General features: G+C 40.1%; 1 protein-coding gene across 3 annotated transcripts in view; it reads right to left on the bottom strand.

Moving 5' to 3' along the window:
• adgrb1a (adhesion G protein-coupled receptor B1a) overlaps window positions 1-24,156 on the bottom strand; it is an 86,778-nt gene that overhangs the window by 21,079 nt on the left and 41,543 nt on the right. For 2 of the 3 annotated variants that reach the window (XM_060869796.1, XM_060869794.1), the window contains exons 5-18: window positions 24,028-24,132; window positions 22,427-22,591; window positions 21,636-21,815; window positions 21,012-21,341; window positions 20,816-20,917; window positions 20,253-20,359; window positions 19,972-20,166; window positions 19,796-19,864; window positions 18,091-18,199; window positions 17,280-17,423; window positions 14,672-14,747; window positions 13,949-14,051; window positions 11,252-11,295; window positions 6,776-6,902 (exon numbers count right to left, since the gene is read on the bottom strand). In XM_060869796.1, coding sequence (XP_060725779.1) covers window positions 6,776-6,902; window positions 11,252-11,295; window positions 13,949-14,051; window positions 14,672-14,747; window positions 17,280-17,423; window positions 18,091-18,199; window positions 19,796-19,864; window positions 19,972-20,166; window positions 20,253-20,359; window positions 20,816-20,917; window positions 21,012-21,341; window positions 21,636-21,815; window positions 22,427-22,591; window positions 24,028-24,132 — 1,856 coding nt within the window. The remainder of the gene's footprint in view (window positions 1-6,775; window positions 6,903-11,251; window positions 11,296-13,948; window positions 14,052-14,671; window positions 14,748-17,279; window positions 17,424-18,090; window positions 18,200-19,795; window positions 19,865-19,971; window positions 20,167-20,252; window positions 20,360-20,815; window positions 20,918-21,011; window positions 21,342-21,635; window positions 21,816-22,426; window positions 22,592-24,027; window positions 24,133-24,156) is intronic. The other variant, XM_060869797.1, reaches the window with a different exon arrangement.

The following is a 24,156-nucleotide window of genomic DNA, read 5'->3' on the forward strand; positions in this document are numbered from 1 at the left end:
TTGCTGAAGGGCCACACATACCAGAGCCAAAATTCAAAAGCATCACGGCAGTCCTCACATACAATCCTGCTGCAAATGCCCATAACAGTGCTATGCAAGTAAAATTTAGCAAACCGACTGCCACCGTCACCCTTGTGAAACGAATCTCGCCATTTCCATGCTGGTGCAGCCGATGCTCCAGTTTCCATGGTGATGGAGTTGAGAAACAGCGGCCACTGCAGTGGTGGATGCAGCATTAACCCGACTGAAGGTGGCTGTTTGTGCGTTCAACATGACTACAGTGTGTGCTGACGGTCTGTCTGTATCTGTGTGCTTCTACTCATTGTTAAAAACTGTGATACAAAGTGGAAGATGTTGGATGAGATGAACACTGGTGAGAGCATATATGCTTATTTAGGAGAAGAGCATGTTTATCTACAGATAATACATCACTGTGATTTAATGCTTTAATATATATTTTTATCTAAATCTTTAGAAAATTTAAAATACATGCCACAGCAGTCTGCAAGTGAGCAAAAAACAGCCATGCTCTCTGTATGGGAGGGACTGCATTATTCTCACACCCATCAATCAGAGAGACACTAGCCAATCATGGGGTTTTATGAGGTCATGTCTTCAGCATCACTGTGACATAGCATGAGCAGCAGTTAGAAGGAGGAAGCATGAACCATACAAATCATGTCTGGTTGGTATCTGTCTTGTGATGGGGGGAGGAGCCGGTGCTGGGAATTCACAAATAACCAAATTGGGTTTTAAAAAGAAATACTGTAACACAGACAGAATTAATTAATTTGCTAAAATGTTAAAAAAAAAGGGTCAAAAGTACACCAAAAAAATGAGCAGATGTCCTAAAACAGAACAGATGTTGACAAAAAGTCAACAGATGAAGTCATGACAGATGTCCTAAGGACGCTGACTTTAGGAAAAGCTGCTACTCTGTGTCCTATGTGTGCGGTCAAGGAGGACAGTGGATATGGTCATGCTGTGTGCACTTAGACACGTGGCATGAAGGACAGGACACCTCAGGGCTCTGCAAATCACCTTCACACACACACACACACACACACACAGACACACACACATACACATACACACATACACGCATACAGGCACACACGCATGCACACACGCACGCACACACACATACTGTACGCGCACACAGACAAATAATTAGATACATTTATAGAATGTTTCTTCTCCAGGTCTGATGGCCAAGCAGAACGAAGTTAATTAAATCCTTTAGATTAATCAACACTACAGTGAGTTCTTCTCTTTGTACTGAAAATCACATTTATACATGCTGTACACAAATATACAATTCATAGTAAACTGGCTTAAAAATATAGTAGAAACCAGAAGTAAGAACATAAAATAGGCTGCTAAACTACAGAAAATTCATTAACCATAACATTTATGGCTCAGTTGCTTTTTAGCGGTGATAAGGGATTTCACAATTCCTTTCGAATTTCCTTTTTCTTATTAACGTACACGTACAGAAGTTTCTTTTCTTGGCCAATTTTGTTGCATCCTTACAAACAATCCCAAGCCCTGTAAACCTTCTTGTTTTTATGCACCCATGTGACACATCACTATATTAATGAAAGATTGTCTTAAGGATTCCTGAACATTACAAAATCCACAGTGGCATGCAGAATCAACACAATGTTCGTAATAGACAAAAATCATTCTGTGCCATGCCCAAATGAAAAAGCAAATCCCAGCTCAGCACATCTTTAATTATACGCTTCAGTAGATCAAAATAACTGGCTTGTACATAGAACATGTTCCTCTTCCCTAAATGGAAGGACTGATTTCTTTAATGTAGCTTTGAAGGTCCAGATGATATTTTTGTTTGGGAATTAAGACGATAAAAAAGACAGCATGATCTGTTCACTGTGATGCACTGGAGACCTCCCACAACAGTAGAGAAGCTGAAAATAGGGAAAGAAATTGCTTCATCACAAATAAAGTAATGCAGACTTTATTTTGCATAAATAGTTCATAAGAACTTTCCTGAGGTCTGGGGAAATGGCTTTCTTTTTTAAACTTGTATGGTGGCTTACAGTATATGGTCATAAGGCTCTGGCTTTTTGATCGAAAGTACGGTGATCAAGGCCCAGCTCCGACCAGCTGCCACTGTTGGGCCATAGAGCAAGGCCCTTAACCCTCTCTGCTCCAGAGGCACTGTATCATGGCTAACCCTGTGCTCTGACCCCAACTTCCTAAGCTGGGATATTCAAGGAAAACAATTCCACTGTGTTGCAATGTATATTCGACAAAATAAAGGTTTCTGATTATGAGGTAATATATTACTCTCATGCACAGGCTCCCCGTGGCCCGAGGTAGTTCGGATAAGCGGGAGAAGATGAATGAATGAATGAATGTTACTCTCATTCTAATATGGTAATTAAATGCATATATATATATATATATATATATATATATATATATATATATATATATATATATATATATATATATATATACACACACAGTATATATATATATACACACAGTATATATATATATATATATATATATATATATATATATATATATATATATATATATATATATATATATATATAACAATATTCTGTGATGAAATGTTTCAATGAGTCCTCAGCTCAGTGTCAGTGCTTTGTATCTATAGCTTAAGGATCTATACTGTAACTTCAGTAAAATCTTCAGGACAGACTATGCTGTTGTATCTCTGTAATACTGTATGAAACACAGCATTTAAGTCGTATTAACTTTAAAGAGAGAGAGTAACCACAATATCCTGTAACCACAAATCCTGTTCTTGGTTTCCATTAGTGGAACCCAGTGTGGTCTCTGTTCTAGCCCAGTCAGGAGCATGTCATGTTCTGTGCTGTGTTTCTGTTCATCATGGTTATAATGAGTGGTTTTTGAGTTACTGTAGCCTTTCTTTCAGCTTGAACCAGTCCAGCCATTCTCCTCTGACCTCTTTCTTCAACACGGCTTTTCCACCTACAGAACTGCCAAGTTGTTGTTTCTTTCACCGCACCATTATGTTTAAACTCTAGAGACTACTTTAAGTGAAAATCCCAGTGGATCTTCAGTTTCTGAAATACACAAAGCAGCCTGTGTGGCACCAACATACACACTATGGTCAAAGTTACCAATATCTTTCCCTCAAACTTTCCCACATTCTCATGTTTGATGTGAATATTAACTGAAGCTCTTGACCTGCATCTGCATGATTTTATGCATTGTGTTGCTGCCACATGACTTGGTGATTAGATAATTCCATGAATAAGCAGATACTAAAGTAGATGGTAAGTGTATAAGGTACAAGAGTATGCAATGTGTGGAAGCTTGGCAAATTTAATACAGGATATGTTAATGTTAATCCTAATCTAATTTAATCATCAATGAATCTTAAACCACACTCTGGATTCACATTGGTTTTCTGTACGAAAATAGGAACAATAAATCTACAACCAAAACCTTAAAACTTCCACATTACAACATACATGTACAGTGTTGAAATACAATATCCTGGCCAGATGGGTAGAAAGAGATGCAAGCTAAACTTCAGTTTAATCAGGTGACTCATAAGCAATTAAGAGTATTGATGTAGTTGAATGGAAAAAAATCATAAACTGTCTGTTAATGAATTACTACAACACTTGTAATAATATGCCCAAGAATATTTCATGGCTCAGACCTTCGTAGGAATCAATGATCTTTGCAAGTCAATGTCAAATGCTTTGTAGCAGTAAAGTGAAGTAATAGTGCTAGTACAGTACTTGAACTATGGATGTGTTGACTATCTTTACGACCACTTCTATTAATAGTTTTTCAAACATACTGAAAAAAAAAATACGATTGACATACATGCCATTACAATGATTCATGTTATTTCAAGCATTCTTAATCTCACTCAGTGCCTTTCTATAGACTCTCAAGTAAAACAGCTTAGAGGTGGAAAACTCACTAGCCTGGGCACCTTGGACAAGTAGATTTTGTGTATGGGCATTTATTTTTTCATGCTTGTCTAGATAACAAGTAGGTTAAACAGTCAGAGAAAGAAAAACTTGCTTACTTCCTATTGAGTTCTGAAAACAGGTTTCATGTAGTGTGTACATTTAACCATAATGCACTTCTCAGTGGTGTAATGAGCCTCAATACTGCACTAGACCACACATATGACAGAAACCATTTTATTATGGAAACACTGGCAAATCCAAGCAAAATAAAGCAAATCTACCAAATATGCTTCCTACGTTCTACGCTCGCATTCAAACATATCAAGAAAATTTGAAGATTCTAGACAGCCTTGCATAACATATTTTCTTGATATGCAAGGACAAGAAGCAAGCGCCTTTGTGTTTTTTGTTGAAGGCGCAAATATATTGTGTAACATCAAGAAAGGATAAGGACTTTGGCTACATGATCGCCTCGAAAAACACGCGAATGATCAAGCACATTGGAGCTCAAACGTATCCAATTGGATTGCTAATGGATTTATCATTTGTCCACCCCTGCAGCTGCAATTATGAAGGCAAGGCTACAGGGCAAAATAACTTATTAAACTCAATTACATCTTGCATATAAGCAAGCCCACACACGAGAGCCACTGGTTACACAATATATAACTGACTGCACCAAAGTCTGACTTAGCTCTATAATTTCCACCTCATGCATCCAAGATGGGAGTAAAAAGAGATAGACATGAGAAAGACATGAATTAAGACTGTTGGCCATTTGCGATGGCTCATTTTCATTCTGAATCTGTAGGAGGTTAGTTGCAGACAGAAGAAACATCATTTGGAACATTCAGGAGGTGGTAAGTGTAGTGGCAGGAATAATTAACAGTGCAGTGGTGGGGGGCAGGACAGAGAGCCAAAAAGGAGGAAGCAGGACAAGGAGTTGCTGGCACGTGGCATGACTGATCAAAACGGCCCAATATGCTTCACCACTTGGAATGTAACAAGTTAAGTGCCACCCTCCTAAGTGAGTCTGCTGCCATATGCCCAGGTAGGCCAAGATGCCTACAGAGGGCAATAAGCACACTTCAGGACTCAACAGGCTTTACACATGGATCAAGCTTAATGTACATACAGTATACAGAACATGGTGATTGAGAAAATAATCTAAATTCAAATCTGGGACATAAAAATAAAACAATCACAGCACACTGGAAGTATATATACTTCTGATTCTCTAACACATGATGTGTACAGACATGGTGCATGCTGGGAAACAGTTATACAACACAGTGTAATATTTAACACTCACATTATTATACTGTATTCTGTTTCCGTGTTTATAGTTGCAATCTGCACACCTGTGATACACTGAGATTAGACTCTTCATTGCATGCTTTAATAAATGTATTCCAAAGATGCAAAAATTCTGAACAATAATATTTGTTTATTTTGAAAGTGTTTAGTTATACTTAACAGAGCTATGTGTAGAATATTACAAGTGTAACAGGTTCATGATACAAAAATGAAACAGGGAACATGTCTAGTGTATCAACATACTGTATCATGCACCGAAGCACTGCAGACTGAATTCATTCCAAACCCCAAACTGATGCAGTAAAAAACAGTTTCAGTTGCACTGTGCAGACTGAAATGACTAGTGCATCCATAGAGATCTGGAGACAAATGTGTTCGGGTTGATGCAGAAACCTTTTGATGCAGACAGTGGAAAAAATATATCTTTGATTCATGAATACAGTGGAAGTGTTTTGGGGATGAATAGTATTGTGGGTTTTTTCCCCATTGAGACTGTGCGGCCTAACGGCTATGTGGGCCAAGCAGCATAAAGGGAACGTTACTGTGCCTTGTATAGCTTTAAGAGCCTTGGCGGCCCATGCTGTTACCAGGGCAACTGGTGAACAAACTGCTTTAGAGGCAGTTTCCAGTCTAATAATAACTAATCGCATTGAAGAAAATAAAAAAATAAAAAAATCCACCCAAAGATACTGCTCATCAAACTTAATGCAAATCTGATACCTTTAAATAAAACTCCAAGCATGGTATGTTTATGCAGGACTGTAAATAGAGACAGACATGAGAAAGACCTATCAAAGGCCACATCTGGATTTCTATTTACTGTGAACCTTTCATTTTACAAAATGGGAGAAAATCATCAGAAAACCGACGAGTTCTTGGATCATATATGGAAAAAATCTAATCTAATTAGATTTAATATTTAGGTCTAATCTAATACAAGCATGCAGTAAAAAATGAATGCAATTGTCTATAGCTTTATAGTCAGTGCCTAGTGTTTTCACACCAGGATACAGAATGCAGGTGGAATGTTGTAGCATCCTACTGGATGATATTTTAATATTTAATATATACTCCAATGAAACGTCCACATTTTCTATCCAGCAGCTAATTTATGCCTATTAAACCCTTCAGAACCAAATATGTCCTCTGCACACACTGAAACTAGTCATTTACATAAGACAATAGACATGCTTAGACAATGGCTTCGTTCATATCTGCATGATATGGCACTGAACCTTTCGATGTAAGGAACATGATGCCGTTCTACTGTTTATCAGGCTGTTAGGTTGTGCGTCTACATGTTACACAAACACGGCAAAAAGGAGAGAGAGAGAGCGCGTAATGGAGAGGGGGGAGGGGGGAGGTGAAGGGAAGGGGTGGGAGAACTGTCACGGGAATGTGTGGATACGTAACGAGGGCGCCTAAAACAACCAAAGGAACAACTGACACATTCACACAAACGCGTCCAGAGGCGACGAAGAGACAAGAAGACGAGATACACTTACCGCGTCGGGACTCAGGCGGGCCAAAATGGCGAAGGCGGAGAGGCGCTCGCACACGCACTTGGTCCTGAAGGCGTGCACGGGCACAGATCTGCAGGCGCGCGCCGACCACGAGCCCAGCGGCGACGAGCTGAGCCAGAGAGAGAGAGAGAGGGAGAAAGAGAGAGCCAGAGAGAGTGTGTGTGTGTAAGAGAGAGGGAGAGAGACAGAGGGAGAGAGACAGACAGAGAGAGTGAGTGTGTATGTGTATGAGAGAGAGACAGACAGAGAGAGAGAGAGAGAGAGAGAGAGAGAGAGAGAGAGAGAGAGAGAGAGCACCAATCAGCTCAATCACACAAAGGGAAAAAATCAAAAACCCTCAACTGCTCCAGTGTTCATATGCGCTCTTTAACGCTGGCGAGCCGGAGAACAAAAGAAAAAAAATCAGAGAGAGAGAGAGAGAGAGAGAGAGAGAGAGAGAGAGAGAGAGAGACTGTATTTCTGCATGGACAGGTTAGCTATAGGAAGGATTTAAATAAGGGAAATGCACTTATGATGTAAACTTTTGGTATAATTTAATTTGCAACAAGAACAAAAAAAATATCTGATAGATAGATAGATAGATAGATAGATAGATAGATAGATAGATAGATAGATAGATAGATAGATAGAAGAAAAACTTTAGGTCTGAGTTGGGATGGCAGTTTGGGTTTCAGAGTTTACTTTAGCCCATGTTCCACACCTCTTGTTGAGGTCTTCCTTGCCTGCTGTTCCATTCATTAGTGCTGCTGTTGGAATTATTTTCAGAAATAAATATCTGACTAGTGACAGGAGCTCGTCCACTTAGATTACACTTTGGGTAAGGTTCACCTTAGACTGCTTGGCCTGCTTAGTCTTTTTACAAAGCAAAGTTAGCCACAACTTGGTGCTTCAGCTTCTCATTTGGTCTTAAACGTTTGTGAAAATTGAAAGTAACAGCTTCAAAAATCATAATCCATTGTAATATTTCTTATGGCAGTAGTTTCACATCCACTTAGTCCAGACCTTAATTCCTTACCACAATTGAAGATACATACAAAAATACGTATGTATGCCTACAAAAATACGTTGTAGGCGGCTTGATCACCTGCCTACAACGAAGCACATTTGACCTTGACTCTTATCCTGCCAGGCTGGTGGTAGGTGTGCAATACAGAAAACGTATCTAGCAGAAAGGAATAGGCTATGACAAAAATGGGAGAATACTGAGTCACGAAAACAGAGGAGGAAAACATACTTTATAACATGTAACAACTTAATACTGTAAATACAACATCATGTATAAGCAGCTGAGACCCAGGGATACCGCACAGCTCCAAACAGGGTTACATATAGTAACTGCAAATAGCCTAAGCCCGCATTACCCATGGTGCAGTTTGGGATTAGAGACCAGCCTAGGGCAAATGGAATGGCAATAAGGGTCATGACTGTAGCTCCAGGGAAAGGCTCAATGTTAACAGCATTTTCTCTGAAATCCAATATATTATTACCCCCAGCAGAGTTTGTGTGGATGATGCGATTAATTCTGTCGACCACACAGACATTTACACTCAGCACAGCACCACTCGATTTTTGGATCATTGGACTGACAGTGCTGTGGTGTGTGTAGCGTATGAATGTCTGTGAGTGGGTGTGTGTGTATGTTCACACTAGCAAGCAACAAAACAGCAGGCAACCATTTATTTTTTATGTATATGCATGACACAGAGCCGAGATCCCAACGATATCAAAGTGACAAAACAACAGGAACAACATTTGAGCTCAGATATGTAGATTAGATATGATGGTATAAAGTGTCACAACCAAATGATTGGTTTAAATAATGCTTCCAAATCCAATTCTTCACTTTTCCACTACATAAGTTCCTACCGGCAAATTAATTCAATTTGCTTTTTGACATTCGGACATGGAGTAGAATCTAGCCATGATTTCATTTTATCCTGCAATATAGGACCTCTCATTAAATTTGTATAGAGAAAGTTAAGCTTAGAAAGATGTACTGTAGCAGAGTTGGTTGGTGGCTCTGGTGAGTGTACTGTGTACCTAATATTCTCCTTTCTGCCCTCAGATACCACAGCTTTTGTTTGGATCTCAGAATGTCTGGTGGAAGTATCATCATGGATGACGGCTCATCAGATGAAACTCAATCCCAGCAAAACTGAACTGCTGATCATCCCAAGTGATTTGTCCACAGGCCAGGATCTTGCAATAAACTATCCTTTTCCTCTCATGTTGCTAATGTGACACGCTCATGTCGGTTTCTTCTCTACAACATAAGATGACTTTGGCCATTAGGCTGCTCAGGTACTTGTTCAGTCTCTTGTCATTTTAAGACTGGACTACTGCAAATCACTGCTGGCAGGCCTTCCTATGAACACAATTCGTCCTCTGCAAATGATCCAAAATGCAGCTTCACAACTTGTTTTCAACCTGCCTAAATTCTCACACACCACACCACTGCTGCGCTTCCTCCACTGGCTTCCGGTAGCTGCACAAATCAGATTCAAAACACTGATGCTTACTTACAAAGCCAAAAAATGGACCATCTCCCTTTTACCTTAAAGCTCGTATCACTCCTCACACTGCACCTCGCACCCTCAGAGCTACCATCTTTTCTATTCTGGCACTGAGGTGGTGATCTTCCCCTAGGGGTCCGGATAGATCTTTAAACGACGGGTGAAGACCTACCTCTTGCTGAAATACTTGAACTAGCACTTTTTCCCTTGTTTGTGTACAGTATGCATAAAAAACTGAACAGTTTTAGGGTGATGGTATCCTAAGTCTGTAACCTAGAGACTTTTGTACATTGCTCTGCATAAGTGCATCTAACAAATGCTGTAAACATAAATGTACCTAATACAAATACGTTGCTTTAGTAATCTACCAATGAAGCTAGTATAAAGCATTATTTTGTTTTAAACTTGTTATATTTTGAAGGTATATACTATATAGCTACACAGAGCATGCCTAGAAACAACAGTAGTGGTAGTAGAAAAACAACACATTCACAAAAAATAAGTCCATAGGCATAGTAAAAGAAAAAAGACAGTCACAACCGTACAAATACCTGCTGATAAAGTGGATCTACAGGCTAGACATGTAAAATGTATAAACGTATATATTGTATACTCACTCACTCTCACTCATTTTCTACCGCTTTTCCGAACTACCTCGGGTCACGGTGAGCCTGTGCCTATCTCAGGCGTCTTTGGGCATCAAGGCAGGATAGTGCCAACTCATCGCAGGGCACACACACACACTCTCATTCACTCACACACTCACGCACTACGGACAATTTTCCAGAGATGCCAATCAACCTACCATGCATGTCTTTGGACCGGGGGAGGAAACCGGAGTACCCGGAGGAAACCCCCGAGGCACAGGGAGAACATGCAAACTCCACACACACAAGGCGGAGGCGGGAATCAAACCCCCAACCCTGGAGGTGTGAGACGAACGTGCTAACCACTAAGCCACCGTGCCCCCGTATATTGTATAATGTATGCATATTATATGTAGTGGATGTCATGGTAACAGTCAGTAATATTGATTGTGCAGATTGAAGAGTGTGAGCCACCACAAGGACCGCACGCCTTCAAGCTGTTATCAAGAAAACACATAGTGACAAGGGCGCCTCTTCACATTCCAATTTCTTTCCCAAATATTAACTCATTAATCATAGCAGCTGTCCAAGTTAGATTTTAATTTTGCACCAAACCCACTCCCTACCCCACTGTCCTTCTCTTCAATATACACCTTGATTGCATTTTAGTATTTTCATCACACTGTGACTTTCCTAGTCCTCCTCACTTTTTCTCTTGTCCTTCTCTGTCTTGTCACCCTGCACTGTCTCTCACTTCACTCATCTAGGAACAATGCAGAAAGCATTTTACTTGTAGGTTTTGTGCACTTTATCCATTTAAATGCAAATGCTCCAGCCAGTGTAATATATGTACTCCTTCTGTTTCAATCAAAAGATAAAAAAGAAAGCACAAGCATGAAAGTGTAGGGCATGGAGTGAAAACAGGACTGAGACAGGGCTACGTAGGCCACAGGATTGCACCAAATGATTCTACCGTTTCCCAGCTTGATTTCCGTTGTCCTTCTCAGTTACTCTCATTCTGTCACTTTCTCTGTTTTTTTTTTCCGTTGGTCCTACTCCATCCATTCTATCTGGCTGTTATTTCTGTATGTGATAGACTTTCTCTTCTAAATCTGATTGGTTGTGGGAGTGTGGCAGAATGACGGCAGTGAGTGTAATAGATCTTGGCCTGATCACCAGCAGTACAAAGGCAATACCGAGTGAACCTTTCCACTATGACACTTCAGTGTCTTCTGAGACAAGCCTCTTAAAATCACTCACTCTTGTCTCCCATTTGATTGCTAGTCTCTCACAGCAGACAGGGCAAAGAGAGAAAATAATGGTTTGTGAGATCAGATCAATGAGAGCAAGCCTCTTACCTGTCACTCTCATCCCAGGAAATGCATGTTTGGTTGGTTGTGCCCTGTGTGAACAGAAGAGAGACGGCTATTACCTTGTGTCACCGATCCACACAACGAAGAAGCTTAAGTCTTATTTATAGGTCTCTATGCTTCTATTCATGTGTAATATCAGTGAAGAAGAAATTACTACCTTACACATGACAAAAAAAATCATAAATATTAGCTGCAGTTTATGAATCTGTTTCAGGTAAACAGAAGTGGATGGATTATTTAAACAACAACAGCACGTGCAACAGTTATGCCGAATATCAGCATTAGTCACATGAAGATTGGGTGAGCGCCATATTGCTTTAACTCTATACAACAGCTGTAAAAACAAGAATTTATTAATTGAGTAAGTGACATTTCAGACACAATAAGCCACACTCGTTTATAGCCTATCCGCTAATGGGCTGGCTAGCTTACATTCTGTTGATTCCCCTTAACGCTGCTTTCAGGAAAATTGGTATAATTTCTTACTTTTCATATTCGACGGACAAGCTTTCATATTTTAAGGCAAAAGTTATAGTCCTGACGAGTAGCATTTGATATGTCTGCTGATGATTTTGCAAGCATTACTTTATTTAATGCTTCAAAAGGAAATGTGAAAATTTATGCTGTGAACACAGATAAGTGGAGGGATACAAACAAACAGTGAAATGTTCCCAGAAAGTATTCACAGCACTTTTTCCACATTTTTTGTTACAGCCTCATGCCAAAATGGATTAAATTCAATATTTTCCTCAAAATTCTACAAACAATAACCCATAATGACAACATGAAAGAAGTTAGTTTGAAATTTTTGTAAATTTATTACAAATAAAAAAAAAAAGATCTACATAAGTATTCAAAGCCTTTGCTCAATACTTTGTTGAAGCATCTTTGGCAGCAATTACAGCCTCAAGTCTTTTTGAGTATGATGCTACAAGTTTGGTCTATTTTTGGGCAGCTTCTCTGATTCTTCTTTGCAGGAACTCTGTTGGGTGCCCAGCCATTTTCAGATCTCTCCAGAGATGTTCCATCGGGTTCAAGTATGGGCTCTGGCTGAGTCACTGGGCTGTTGTCCATTTGGAAGATGAACCAGGTCCAGAGTGTTCTGAAGCAGGTTTTTATCAAGGATGTCTCTGTACATTGCTGCATTCATCTTTCCCTCGATTTTGACTTTTCTCCCAGTTCCTGCCACTGATAAACATCCCCACAGCATGATGCTGCCACCACCATGCTTCACTGTAGGGATGGTATTGGCCAATTGATGAGTAGTGCCTGGTCTCCTCCAGACATGGCACTTGCTATTCAGGCCAAAGATCTCAATCTTTTTTTTTAATCACCAGAGATTTTGTTTCTCATAGTCTGAGAGTCTTTTGGCAAACTCCAGGAAGGCCATCATGAGCATTTTAATGAGGAGTGGCTTCCGTCTGGCCACTCTACCATACAGGCCTGATTGGTGGAGTGCTGCAGAGAAATGGTTGCTCTTCTGGAAGGTTCTCCTCACTCCACAGAGAAATGCCATAGTTCTGTCAGAGTGACCATGGGGTTCTTGGTCACCTCCCTGACTAATGCCCTTCTCCCCGGATCGCTCCATTTGGCCGGACTTCAGGATGATTGAGGCCACTGTGCTCATTGAAACCTTAAATGCTGCAGAAATTTCTCTATACTTCCCCAGATCTATTTCTCGATACAGTCCTGTCTCTGAGGTCTACAGACAATTCCTTGGACTTCATTTTGGCTTGTTTTGTGCTCTGACATGCACTGTTAACAGTGGGACCTTATATAGACAGGTGTGTGTCTTTCCAAATCATGTCCAATCAACTGCATTTACCTCAGGTGGATTCCAATGAAGTTGTAGAAACATCTCAAGGTTGGTCAGTGAAAACAGGATGCAGCTGAGCTCAATTCTGAGTGCCATGACAAAAGCTGTAAATACTTATGTACATGTGATTTTTTTTCCTTTTTAATTTTTAGTAAATTTGCAAAGATTTCAAACAAACTCCTTTCACGTTGTCATTACGAGGTATTGTTTGTAGAATTTCAAGGAAAATAATGAATTTAATCCACGTTGGAATAAGGTGGAAATGTGACATAATTTGGAAAAGTGAAGCACTGTGAATACTCACTGTAAGTAATATTTGGACTTAGGAACACAATATAGCATTTGAAAGAGTCTGAGGAGTTAAATTTAAGTACAAAAAAATATAATTTAGAATTATTAAAGCAAATTGAATAAAAAAAGAAAAAATATTTCCTTTCAAAAAAAGAAAGAAGTAATTATTAAGAACAGAAGGAAGCAAATTCAGAAGCAAAAATATATTACTTCGTTGTTTCTCTGTTCTTTTAGGCTACACCTAAAATTAATGATCCAACACATTTTGTATTTATGCTCCTGGCAAGCAGTCAGGCAAAGAAAGCTATTAAAACCAAAATACAAAATGCTTTTTGCTGTACTTATTGCAAGAAACTAGGGACCATCCTTCTTAGTTTGGGTTTCTTTTTCTGTAAAGGTTCTACACAAATAACAATGATTATTATTATTATTATTATTATTATTATTATTGGTGATGGTGTTGACGATGTACCACCGATTAAGGTTTCAAAAGACTAACTTGTTCAAACAGTATTAACTTTCTTTTATTCTGTGTGAATTTCATATGATTGAGTTCGGAGGTCAGAGCGGCTTACGTTGTAAAGGTGTGAGAACTCTATCTCCACTGGGGCAGAGAGAGAAATGGGAGTGGGTTTGATTGTCACAGAGATCACCTTGGAGTTCAACACAGTGTTGTTTCTGTGAAGACAAAGAGAAAAGAAAGTAAGAGAAAGTGGGAATGAGACAAAGGAAAGGCTGCCCTTGAGCTTCATTCTGAGCACGACTATCCAGATTTCAATCAGATTAATACTGCTAAACTTCATATATAAGAATGTGCAACACAATATATCCAAACTCATATAGCATTAATATGTCTGTGAACACACACACACAAACACACACAAACACCTGTACACGTACATAATCAGTCAGGGTGAGTGTTTCTGTCAGCTGGTGTCTCTCTCAGAACACCACATGATCGCATTCAGGACGATAACAAAAGAGATAACTAATAAAAAAAAAAATCGATACTCAAGGGCAGGACAAAGACGGAACAAAAATATAAAAAGTATAAACATAAAAAAGTACTACAGATTAACAAAACATCAGACCTATTTCTAACTCCCCAGCTATCGACCTTGAAGTACTTTTCATGTAATTGTGTATTACGTATAAAAAACACACTGAATGATTTAATAACCCACAGAGTGCAATCAGTTCCTGCTCACTGCATTGCAGCCTGGATTAGCAGAAGCATGAAAAGAGAAAGCAAAGTTGCGTAAATCAATAGGAAATGACAGAGTGACGTAGCGGCTTACCTCTGAAGAGACAGGATACCGCCAAGGTTTCGGTAAAGGACAATGCCGGTTACAAAAGCTGAAGCCTCATCTTCAGCTGTAATGCAACACACACAGAATGTGTACAGGAAGGTTACTTAGGTGGGAAGCAGGGGCAGGATGTAGCATTGTCACCTTACAGTTCAAGATTCTCTGGTTCACTCAGGTTACTGTCTTTGAGGTGTTTCCTTCCATCTCCCAAAAAGACGCTGATAGATGAACTGGCTATGATAAAGTTTCCTATGATATAAGTTTGCATTAAGCCCTATATCTTGAACATAATACGGTTGTATTCTGACTTTGTGTATGTACTATTTGCTTAACTCAGTTGAGTTGTGTTATTTAAATTGTGTGATATTGTATAGCATTCTGGATTCTCTAGTGTTGCTTAGGAAGTGACTGTTGGTTTACTCTAATTAGTTTTCTCAGAAGATTAATCAAGAGTAGTTTCAGTTTCCCTTAAGGTCTAAAATGTGGGCAGAGCTTACTAATATATATTGAAAGTGTAACCAGCTCAATATTTAGTGTGTTTTAAGTATTATATATCTGAATTTGTTCTTCTCTGGTAAGGCAGGATTCTGACTTGAGTGCATAAATTATCTGCATTTAATTTCTTTTATTTCTTGAGTGATGTTTTTGAATTGTTGTGATATATTGTATAGCATTGTTGATTGCTATATAATCAACACTAAAAAAGTCTATGTGTGCTATTTTTCTTCCCAAAAGAATTTCAGACTCATGGTATCTTTAAACTTGTGACCTAGCAAACCAGTATTGATGCATTCGTTGATAGAGGCTTCAAAACATTTGTGTACGTCACTCTGGATAAAGGTGTGTGCCAAATGGAGTAAATGTAAATCTAAGTATGTACGTGGTGCCCTGTGACAGACTGATATCCCTTCCAGGATGTACTGTATTCCCACCTATGGCTTAACAATGACCCAGACTACTACAAATTAATCACTCAAATGGAAGGAATGTAAAACACGCTATTGCTCTTATTGCTCCATTCAGACATTCAGAATTAATTTCACACAGCATATACATGCAGTTAACATGCACACACACTTTACATGCAAATCGACACACTGACTCCTAATTCACACGAGCACACTTTCACATTGGCTGAACTGATGGCACATATTAGCATATTAGTTCTGAAATGTCAAGGCTATGTTGAACCTCTGATGAAAAGGCAGACAGAGGAACCGTGGGAAAACATGTGCCACGTTGCAGACACGCTTCACAGCTGGAAAGGAAGCAGTAGAACTGGACGGAGCCCAGGGCTTGAATTCATGCAAACACACACACAGTGTGCGGCTGGCAGACTATGAGAGAGTACGTTAGAAGAGAGGGAGATGAAGACTGGCAGCCAGGCAGTGTGTGCACAGACTACACCTCTGGGGCTGCAGCTGAGCTTGCATGGGTATGGAGGGGCGGAGAGCCGAAAGAGGCTGAGCTACTTTCCTCCGATCCCTAGAGACAGTTTTATTCCTGTCTGCCTCCGCTCACTCTATGTGTCAGTACAAAACAGCTACAGCTGCTATGGGAGCAAAAGTAGAGACATGGAGAAAATAACCTCTGGATTTTTTCTCTGAGCTCTCAAAGATCTCAAAGTTTATTTCCTATAAGCACCACTCTCAGCATGCCCCAAACTTGACTCGTTATCAATCTACGCCGAGTGTCATGGAAACGGAGCCCCCAGTGGGAGTGGAAATTAGGTCTAATTGCTCTTGATTGGCTCCTGTTGACTCCTGATTAAGCAGCAACTGCCCTATTAGCATAGTCACAGGGGAGGGAACTTCTCTAATGATGCATATGTTTGGACAAACAAATCTCAGTCCACCGCTTCTCCAAAACAAAAGTAAAACAAAGTTTTTATTTTGATTGACCACTCTCTGTATAAATCTATGGATACCACTTTAACATTTTTGTATTGCACTGGCAGTTGTACGTATTTGTCATGTATGTTTATTTGAGAGTTTTAATGTACGTTTATTTGGGTCATTTAACATTTGCATTTTTCTCAGACTCCGGTCCACATTCCATATGAGATTTCAAGCATAAGAGCAGACCAAAAAACACTCCTGGTTCTCTTGATAATGATTGTCTGAGGCCTTATAACCCAACTATGGTACAGTATTTCTATCTCTATGCCTCTGCTGCATGCCAAGCAGTGTGATTGAGCTGATTCCAGTTTCAAGTTTTGTGACAGCACAGAAAAGGTTGCTATGGCCAACGAAGGGAAAGGACAATTTTATTGATATCCATGAAAAGTGCTGTTCTTCTCTGCTTATTTGTACCAAAAATAATACAGAAAATAATGCAAACAAGTAAATGGATAAAATCTAGTCTCCTATTGTGCAAAATCAAAAGGGAGGTGTGGAGTTGCAGTGTTCACAAAGAATTCTTTAACATGAAAGCAAACCTGTGATTTTGAGCTCCTTCTTAAAATAAGCCAAGAATCTCTCCTAGGTGTGGTAATTTATATATACAGGCAAAGCATGAATAGTCCCTTATAGTTAAACCTCTCAATGTTAGTATAAGTGTGTCTTGTGTGTGTTGTATAAAATCTAAACAAGTTACCCACCTGGATTACCGGAGGAGACAATGTTCTTTGAGATGGTAACCCTGTCCTCAGAGTTCCGAGCCCAGTCCTCCATGCCCATCCAGCCTTTTTTTGGAAAGCTGATATCAGTGTTGCCTGCAACAGGTCTTTTGTGAAGACTCAGCACTATGGGAAGACACACAGACAGCCAATAGAACTATAATAAACAGCCACCGTGCTTCAGAAAACATGTCCAAGATATAATTTGTAAAGTTTTTAGCACAATAGAATAAACTAACTCATGTTAATTTAATGTCTGGGTTTGCAAACTTGTGATTAGGAGTGTGAGTGTGAAACAATTTGCTCAGGGACAGATGACAGTTCCATAGCTGGACATGTATTTCTGACAGGTGACGGTAAAGAACTGCTCTCGGCCCACACACCCCCACCTGCTTCTGTCCAATCTGCCATTTTTTTTGGTCCCCCTGAGTGTCATAGTGAGAAACAGCTCATCTCCTGCCCGTCTCTGCCAGTTTCTGTGTGTGAGTAAAGCACATCTTCCATGTGGGCCCTGTGCTGTGGAATTGTGGGTGGATCACAGTGGGATATGAGTGCCATGCGAATATCCAGAGCCACAAGATCTGAGTTAATGTGCATATACCTGTTTTTCCCAGAGGATGCTTAAACCTCTCAGGGGAATGTTTCATGTTCATTACATTCCCAATTCCAGAAATGTATGTGCCAAAATATCAACTCAATCCCAGAAGGTATTTAAATCAATTATCTGTACATGTAGATGCACATTTGAATGCCACAGTGACTTAAAATATATATATATATACTGCAAACTAACCAAGGTTGTCTGTGACCTCGTAGTTATCTTGAAAATCCTTCATTCTTAGGCTGATGACATCAACAAAATCCTCCACCAGACGAAATACCTCCTTGACGTTAGGACCTAGCTGAAAGATAAAGACGCCAAAAAAGGATGAAACAACCCTAGACTTTAAAATAGTAGAGTTGGTAAAAGAATATGAAAGCTTTGGAGGAATGTTTGTAGGTAAGTGATGACAGGATTGTTGAAATAAATACAGAGAATGAGTTTAGTTCACAATAAATATTTGATCCATAAAACGTCTGCCTTTGTAAATCACGAATGTTATAAGGCTTATAGAATCCGAAGCTATGCATCAATATGTTTCTGTTAGTTGGTGTTCTAAGCTTAAGGATTAGTGATGGCGATGCAGGCTGAATGTTTATGGACTGATAGAAGAGATAGGAAACTCATCCCTCAGTAATGCTCCTACATTACACACTCCTCTTCCAGACCCACTGCTGACTGAGTCATACCTGCTGTACTCCCTTTTTCTCTCTCTCTCACGTTCTCTCTCTCTGACATTTACAAATGTGTACCAGAACAAAAGTTTAATAAGTGATAAGACCACCTTCAGAAACTAAATGTAATAATGCATTAGTCATATAGTCCAAGTTAAATAATGGGTTTCATAAAGGGCATTCTTTCATGGTTAAATTCCAAGTCGGAGACAACTTCATATTAAAACTTGGAAACTCAACCGTGGCTACATTAAATACATACTTCTAATGACTAGCAGGTATGAAAAGAATACCTCAATAGCAGATCACTGTTTTAAATTAGAGCTCCTGATGCCAACTGTTTAAGCATGTTCAAATCCAACAAGCATAAATGATGGGTTATATGTACTGTATGTTACACTATAGATATCGCTAAACCAACACTACCTCTATTTTAACATGTTTTAATTTGTTTGAAAAGCATCGGATTTTGAAAAAACAAAAGGCAGTTAAAAAGTAGTGAAATATCAAAATAACTTTTAGCCTAAGGGTTTGGGATTAAAAGGTTAGCTTAATATAATATTTTAATCAAATTGGTATTTGAATTTCAATTGTTGTGGAAGTTCTGAGGTTTGAGAGATTTAAAGAATAAAAGCATAAAAGAATTAAAAAATAAAACAAGAATAAAAAAGGTGTCACTATTTATTGTGCTCAGCTGCGCAGCAGGACCCAACACTCCGCATGTAGCATGAGAGACGAAGGGCCACGATCAATGATTACATCAAAATTTTATAGACAGAACTCAAGAAAAGAAGACAAGTAAAAGCAAAACATCTTAGTCATTGGCTATTGACCGCATGCTCATCTCCTGACCAAGCTAATCTGACCAGGCCAAGGTCTGCTAGAAGGCCTACTAGAAGATTTACTGGACGTTGTTTATGCCTGACAACTCGTCTCCAGTCCCTACTGCCCTTGTCATAATCTTAACAAAACAACTGATGACAATGTCAGTCTCTGGTCATGACGCATACAGGGTACAAGCATAGAAGGACAAAGCCTTATGAACATCTTTAGATTAGAAATTTCCACCACACAATTTAATTTGTAAATGTTAAGTATGGCCTAAGTCTAAATAAGTTAACATCAGAGAAGATGTCCTGATAAGAAAAGAACAAATGTGGAAGAGGAAACACTCCTCTGCTTTTATGTCTTATACACACAAAAATGTAGGCGGTAGAACTTACCAGCTGTGCTTCTTCCCATCTGTCTCTGTTCTCTTCCATCAGCAGGTTACTAACTGACTGAACAAAGTTCTGCAGACCAAACAAGTGCACAATATGGTTTCATATAGTGTAACAGTATAGAACAGGATTCTGTTATGTCTCTCACTGTCTACAGTTAAATATTGTTCTGCACTAACCCTCATGTCAGCACTGCTGGGGCTGTAGTAGGACCTCCTAAATATTTCTGTCATGTTCTTCAGGATGTCGATTATAGCCAGCAAATCTCCACTGTAACTGGTCCCCTCACTGGAAGTCACTCTGAGTTTGTTCATAAGCTCTGATACCCCATCTCCAACCAGCCCTCTCTGTGCCTTTGACAGGTGGTCACGGGTCTAAAGAAATCAGTCAAACTGTTCTCTTAGTTTTCATAATAACATGCACTATGTTTTGGTCAGTGGGCTGTGATCAGAGTACTCACCAGTGTTTGGATGCTGCGGTAATCGTTAGAGATGCACTTCATATAAGACGGGATTTCCCAGTAGGCAATTCCCTCTTCATCCAGAGAGCAGCGACGGAATATTGTGCCTGTATGTATGTATGTCATGTATGAATTTCCATCCATCCATCCATCCATCCATCCATCCATCCATTTTCTGTACAGATTATCCTACACAGGTCTGAGGGGATCCTGGAACCTATCTAAGGAAACTCGGGGCACAAGGTGCGGGACACCCTCACACACCCATTCATGTACCACAAAAAGTTTAGATATACCAATCAGCCTATAGTGCATGTCTTTGGACTGGGGTAAGAAACTGGAATACCAATTAGAAACTCCTGAAGCACAAGAAGGACATGCAAACTCTAGATATACAGGGTAAAAGTGGAAACTAAACTTAGAACAAGTGAAATCGAACTAGATAACAAGTTTATTGCACTTAAATTGATAGCACTGAATCTGAATGATACTGCGGACAAGGGTGAACCATGCAGATGTGTGCTCATACAGTATTTATATTTGGTTCAAGTTTGTTGTCCTACCAGCAGCATTTGGAGGGCAGCGTACAGCTGCTGTATCTCCAGCAGGAGTTCTCTTCCACACAACATTTGAGAAGTTCTCCTCACCACAAATCTCATGGGGTTCTGTGTTAAATAGAAAAGTTTCATTTTATTAAAAAAATTAAAACAAAAAGTGTAAAACATGGTTACGTATGCACTTGGGAACCTAGCATTGCACCTGGGCATCTCTTCTCATTGCAAGGCTGTATTTCGACACGGTCTCCTGGACATGGCTCCCCGAAAAATAATGGCCCATAGCACACTCTCTCCCTCTGCTGGCTCCCTCCACCACATGTTTTGGTACATCTTGACCAAGAACTCCACTGCTGCCACTGTCCGTCCACAGGGCACTCCCTCAGGAAGCAGTCACGCCTCTGTAGCCACTCACCCTGGCATTCTGAACCACCGTATGATGGACCATTACACTCGCGTGTGCGCTGCATGGTCCCATTTGAACATGAAACTGAGCAAGAGCTCCAGCTGGACCACTCATTCCACACACCATCCACTGGAAGGGGAAAGAAAAAGAGTTGGGGGATATGCAGAGAGAGAGAAAGAGAGAAAGAAAGAGAGAGAGAGAGAGAGAGAGAGAGAGAGAGAGAGAGAGAGATTTTGTTGCCAAGCCTTTAGTTCATTCTAGAGTGGTTTAAAAGCTCCCTTAGTCACCATCTCTGTGAATGAGGCTGACAAAGCTGCCTTTCAATATCCCCCCTCCTACACAGCCTCTCATCTGCCTTTAATTGTGACACTTGATGGAAGTCATTAAAGCTAAATGAGGCGCTCTTTATTTAAAGATCTTCACCTGGGCAGACAGCAATGTTGCAGAATTTGGTCTGTTTCTCTGGGCCCACGCACTCATCACCTCCAAACTGCGGTGGCTTGCAAGTACGTGTGCGGTCCCGATATCCACGGCCACAGGTTGAGGAACACAGGCTCCATGGAGACCACTCATCCCACGCACCGTGCACTGCAATCAGAGCGGCTAGGGGATGATTTATAGAGAGAAAAACACTGGTCCACACACAAATACACATCAGCACACACAAAAAAAAAACTACTTATTTTTAAAAGAATGAATAAGTAAATGTGCATACAAATAAAAAAATTTACGTCACTACATATATATTTCGGTAAAACTCTGAGGCATGCAAACCACCACATATGATGCAATCTGAAGGCTTGAATGTTTTAGTCATATGAGGCAAGACTGTGTGTGAGTTGGAAACTAAGCTGTGTTTTTCATATGTGGGTGGCTGTTTGAGGATCACTTTGCATATTTATGTATATCCCAGAGGTGTTGAGATGTGGGTATAGTCTGATGTGCACTTCTTTCAGCTGGAGTCAGAGAGAGAGCGAATAAAGAGAAGGAGAGGGAGAAAGAGGAGGGGATGGAGAGGGACACGCCGACCATCATGCCATGGGGAAAATTTGTACATGTCATGCTATGCTCTACTTCAACCCATTACTATCTTGCAGTGGAGCTTAGGGAGACAGGGCCTCAGCTGTACAGTTGGTGTGTGGGTACTTGGCATTGGAAGCTTCAGTAAGAGAGAGGTTGATGGTATTGGAGTGGGCAGGGCGGGCTTCTCTTACCTGGGCACACGGCGCTGTTGTTGCAGGGTCTCTGCTCACGCAGTGGCCCGCTGCACTGCGTGCTGTACGAGGCTGAAACACAGAAGCGTGTGCGACTCTGCCAGCCTTCGCCACATGTAGCTGAGCATACACTCCACGGGGACCACTCCTCACCCACAGGAGAGTCTACCGGGGCAGGGCAAGGGTACAGGAAAGGGAGTAGGGGGCAGGAAGAGGCAGGTTCATAAAGGGGCAGAAAAAAAAGGGCCGAAAAGAATTCTGGAATTCAACATGCAGGAATACTGTAGCTTTTTATGCTATAACAGCGAGAGGCATCAACACCCTCTGGCCTCTTTACATATCCAGAGCATTCATCTCTGAACAAGGTGAATGCTTCTTTTCAGGATATGTCAAGTGATAATTTGAAATGGCTATTCATCAGATGATTTCAAACACCTGTGATTTGCAGCCAATAGGGAAGCAGAGCGAGTGACAGAGCGGTCTGACAAAGCACAGCTGATGGAGGAGGAAAATCATGGGAATCATGCAAAAGAGAAGGCTGTCTTAAATGTGCAATAAAATAGTATGAGTCGTTCATCACTGGCCACTAAGCAGATGTGGATGGTGTGCTTGAAAAGCAAAAACATGAGCTATCATGAGAGTTCAGGAGGATGTATTGAGCTGTCGTGACTATCCAGGAAAATGATATGAGCTGTCAGAGCAAGGAATCAGGACATACTAGCAAAAGCAAATATAATTTCTACATCAAATCTAGAAAAAGGTATTCAGAAGAAGTGAGATAGAAAATTAAAAAATATCGGTCTCAAATGATTTAAAATATAATCTAATTAAACAAAGCTATTGAAAGAGTTTGAGAGAACCTTTTATTTTGATGTGACCTAAAAAATATTTGAAGCAATACCTGGGTGTAATTAAGAGCATGAGTTAGTACATGCAATATTTAACATAACCCCATGCAGCAACTTTTATTTAACTTTAATTCAATCTCTAATCTCATGTATCAAGCCTAAACTCCAAAAAGTACAAAATAAACAATCATGCAAAAGACAAAAGTCAGCATGACTACACCCAAGCCATGTGTTGCCTTTAATGGTTTTGAAGTGGAGTTGTCAGCTCAACAGGCTCTCAGATATGGGAATAATATTGTTACATATTGAATCCATGATTCATAAACAAACTGCTGTGTCACTGTGAACCATGCCAGGATATACAGTATCACGGGACACACACATCCTACTCATATTCAGATGAGATGAGGCCATAGTCACATGCATATCCAATCTACACCCCTGTGTGTATGTATGTGCGATAGGTGGCCACAAATAAGTATGTTTAAATCTGTTTGTGTGTATGCGTTTCCCAGTTAAGTGTTATGATTTTCATGACTATGACTCTTTTTTAAAAAGGTACATGACTGTTGGTGAATAATTACACAACTACAGCCTGCCAGAAATAAATGAATATATGTGTTTGTACATATAATTGTGTATGTGTACGTGTACAAGTGAGTGAGTGAGTGTGTGTGTGTACTGTATGTGTGTGTGTGTGTGTGTGTGTGTAAGAGCCCAAGCTGTAAAGGAGGCTGATGCCTGTATGCTTACCTGTCTGAGGAGACTGCTGTCCAGCACGGCTCTTCTCCACATCCTCTCGTTTGCGGCTGTCAGCTGATCGCAGAGATTGGCTACGAGAGCTGTATCGGCCTTTGCCTGCAGGATGGGGTGGGGTTAGCG

This window comes from Tachysurus vachellii, chromosome 5, assembly GCF_030014155.1.
Source record: "Tachysurus vachellii isolate PV-2020 chromosome 5, HZAU_Pvac_v1, whole genome shotgun sequence".
NCBI classification, from domain to species: Eukaryota; Metazoa; Chordata; class Actinopteri; order Siluriformes; family Bagridae; genus Tachysurus; species Tachysurus vachellii.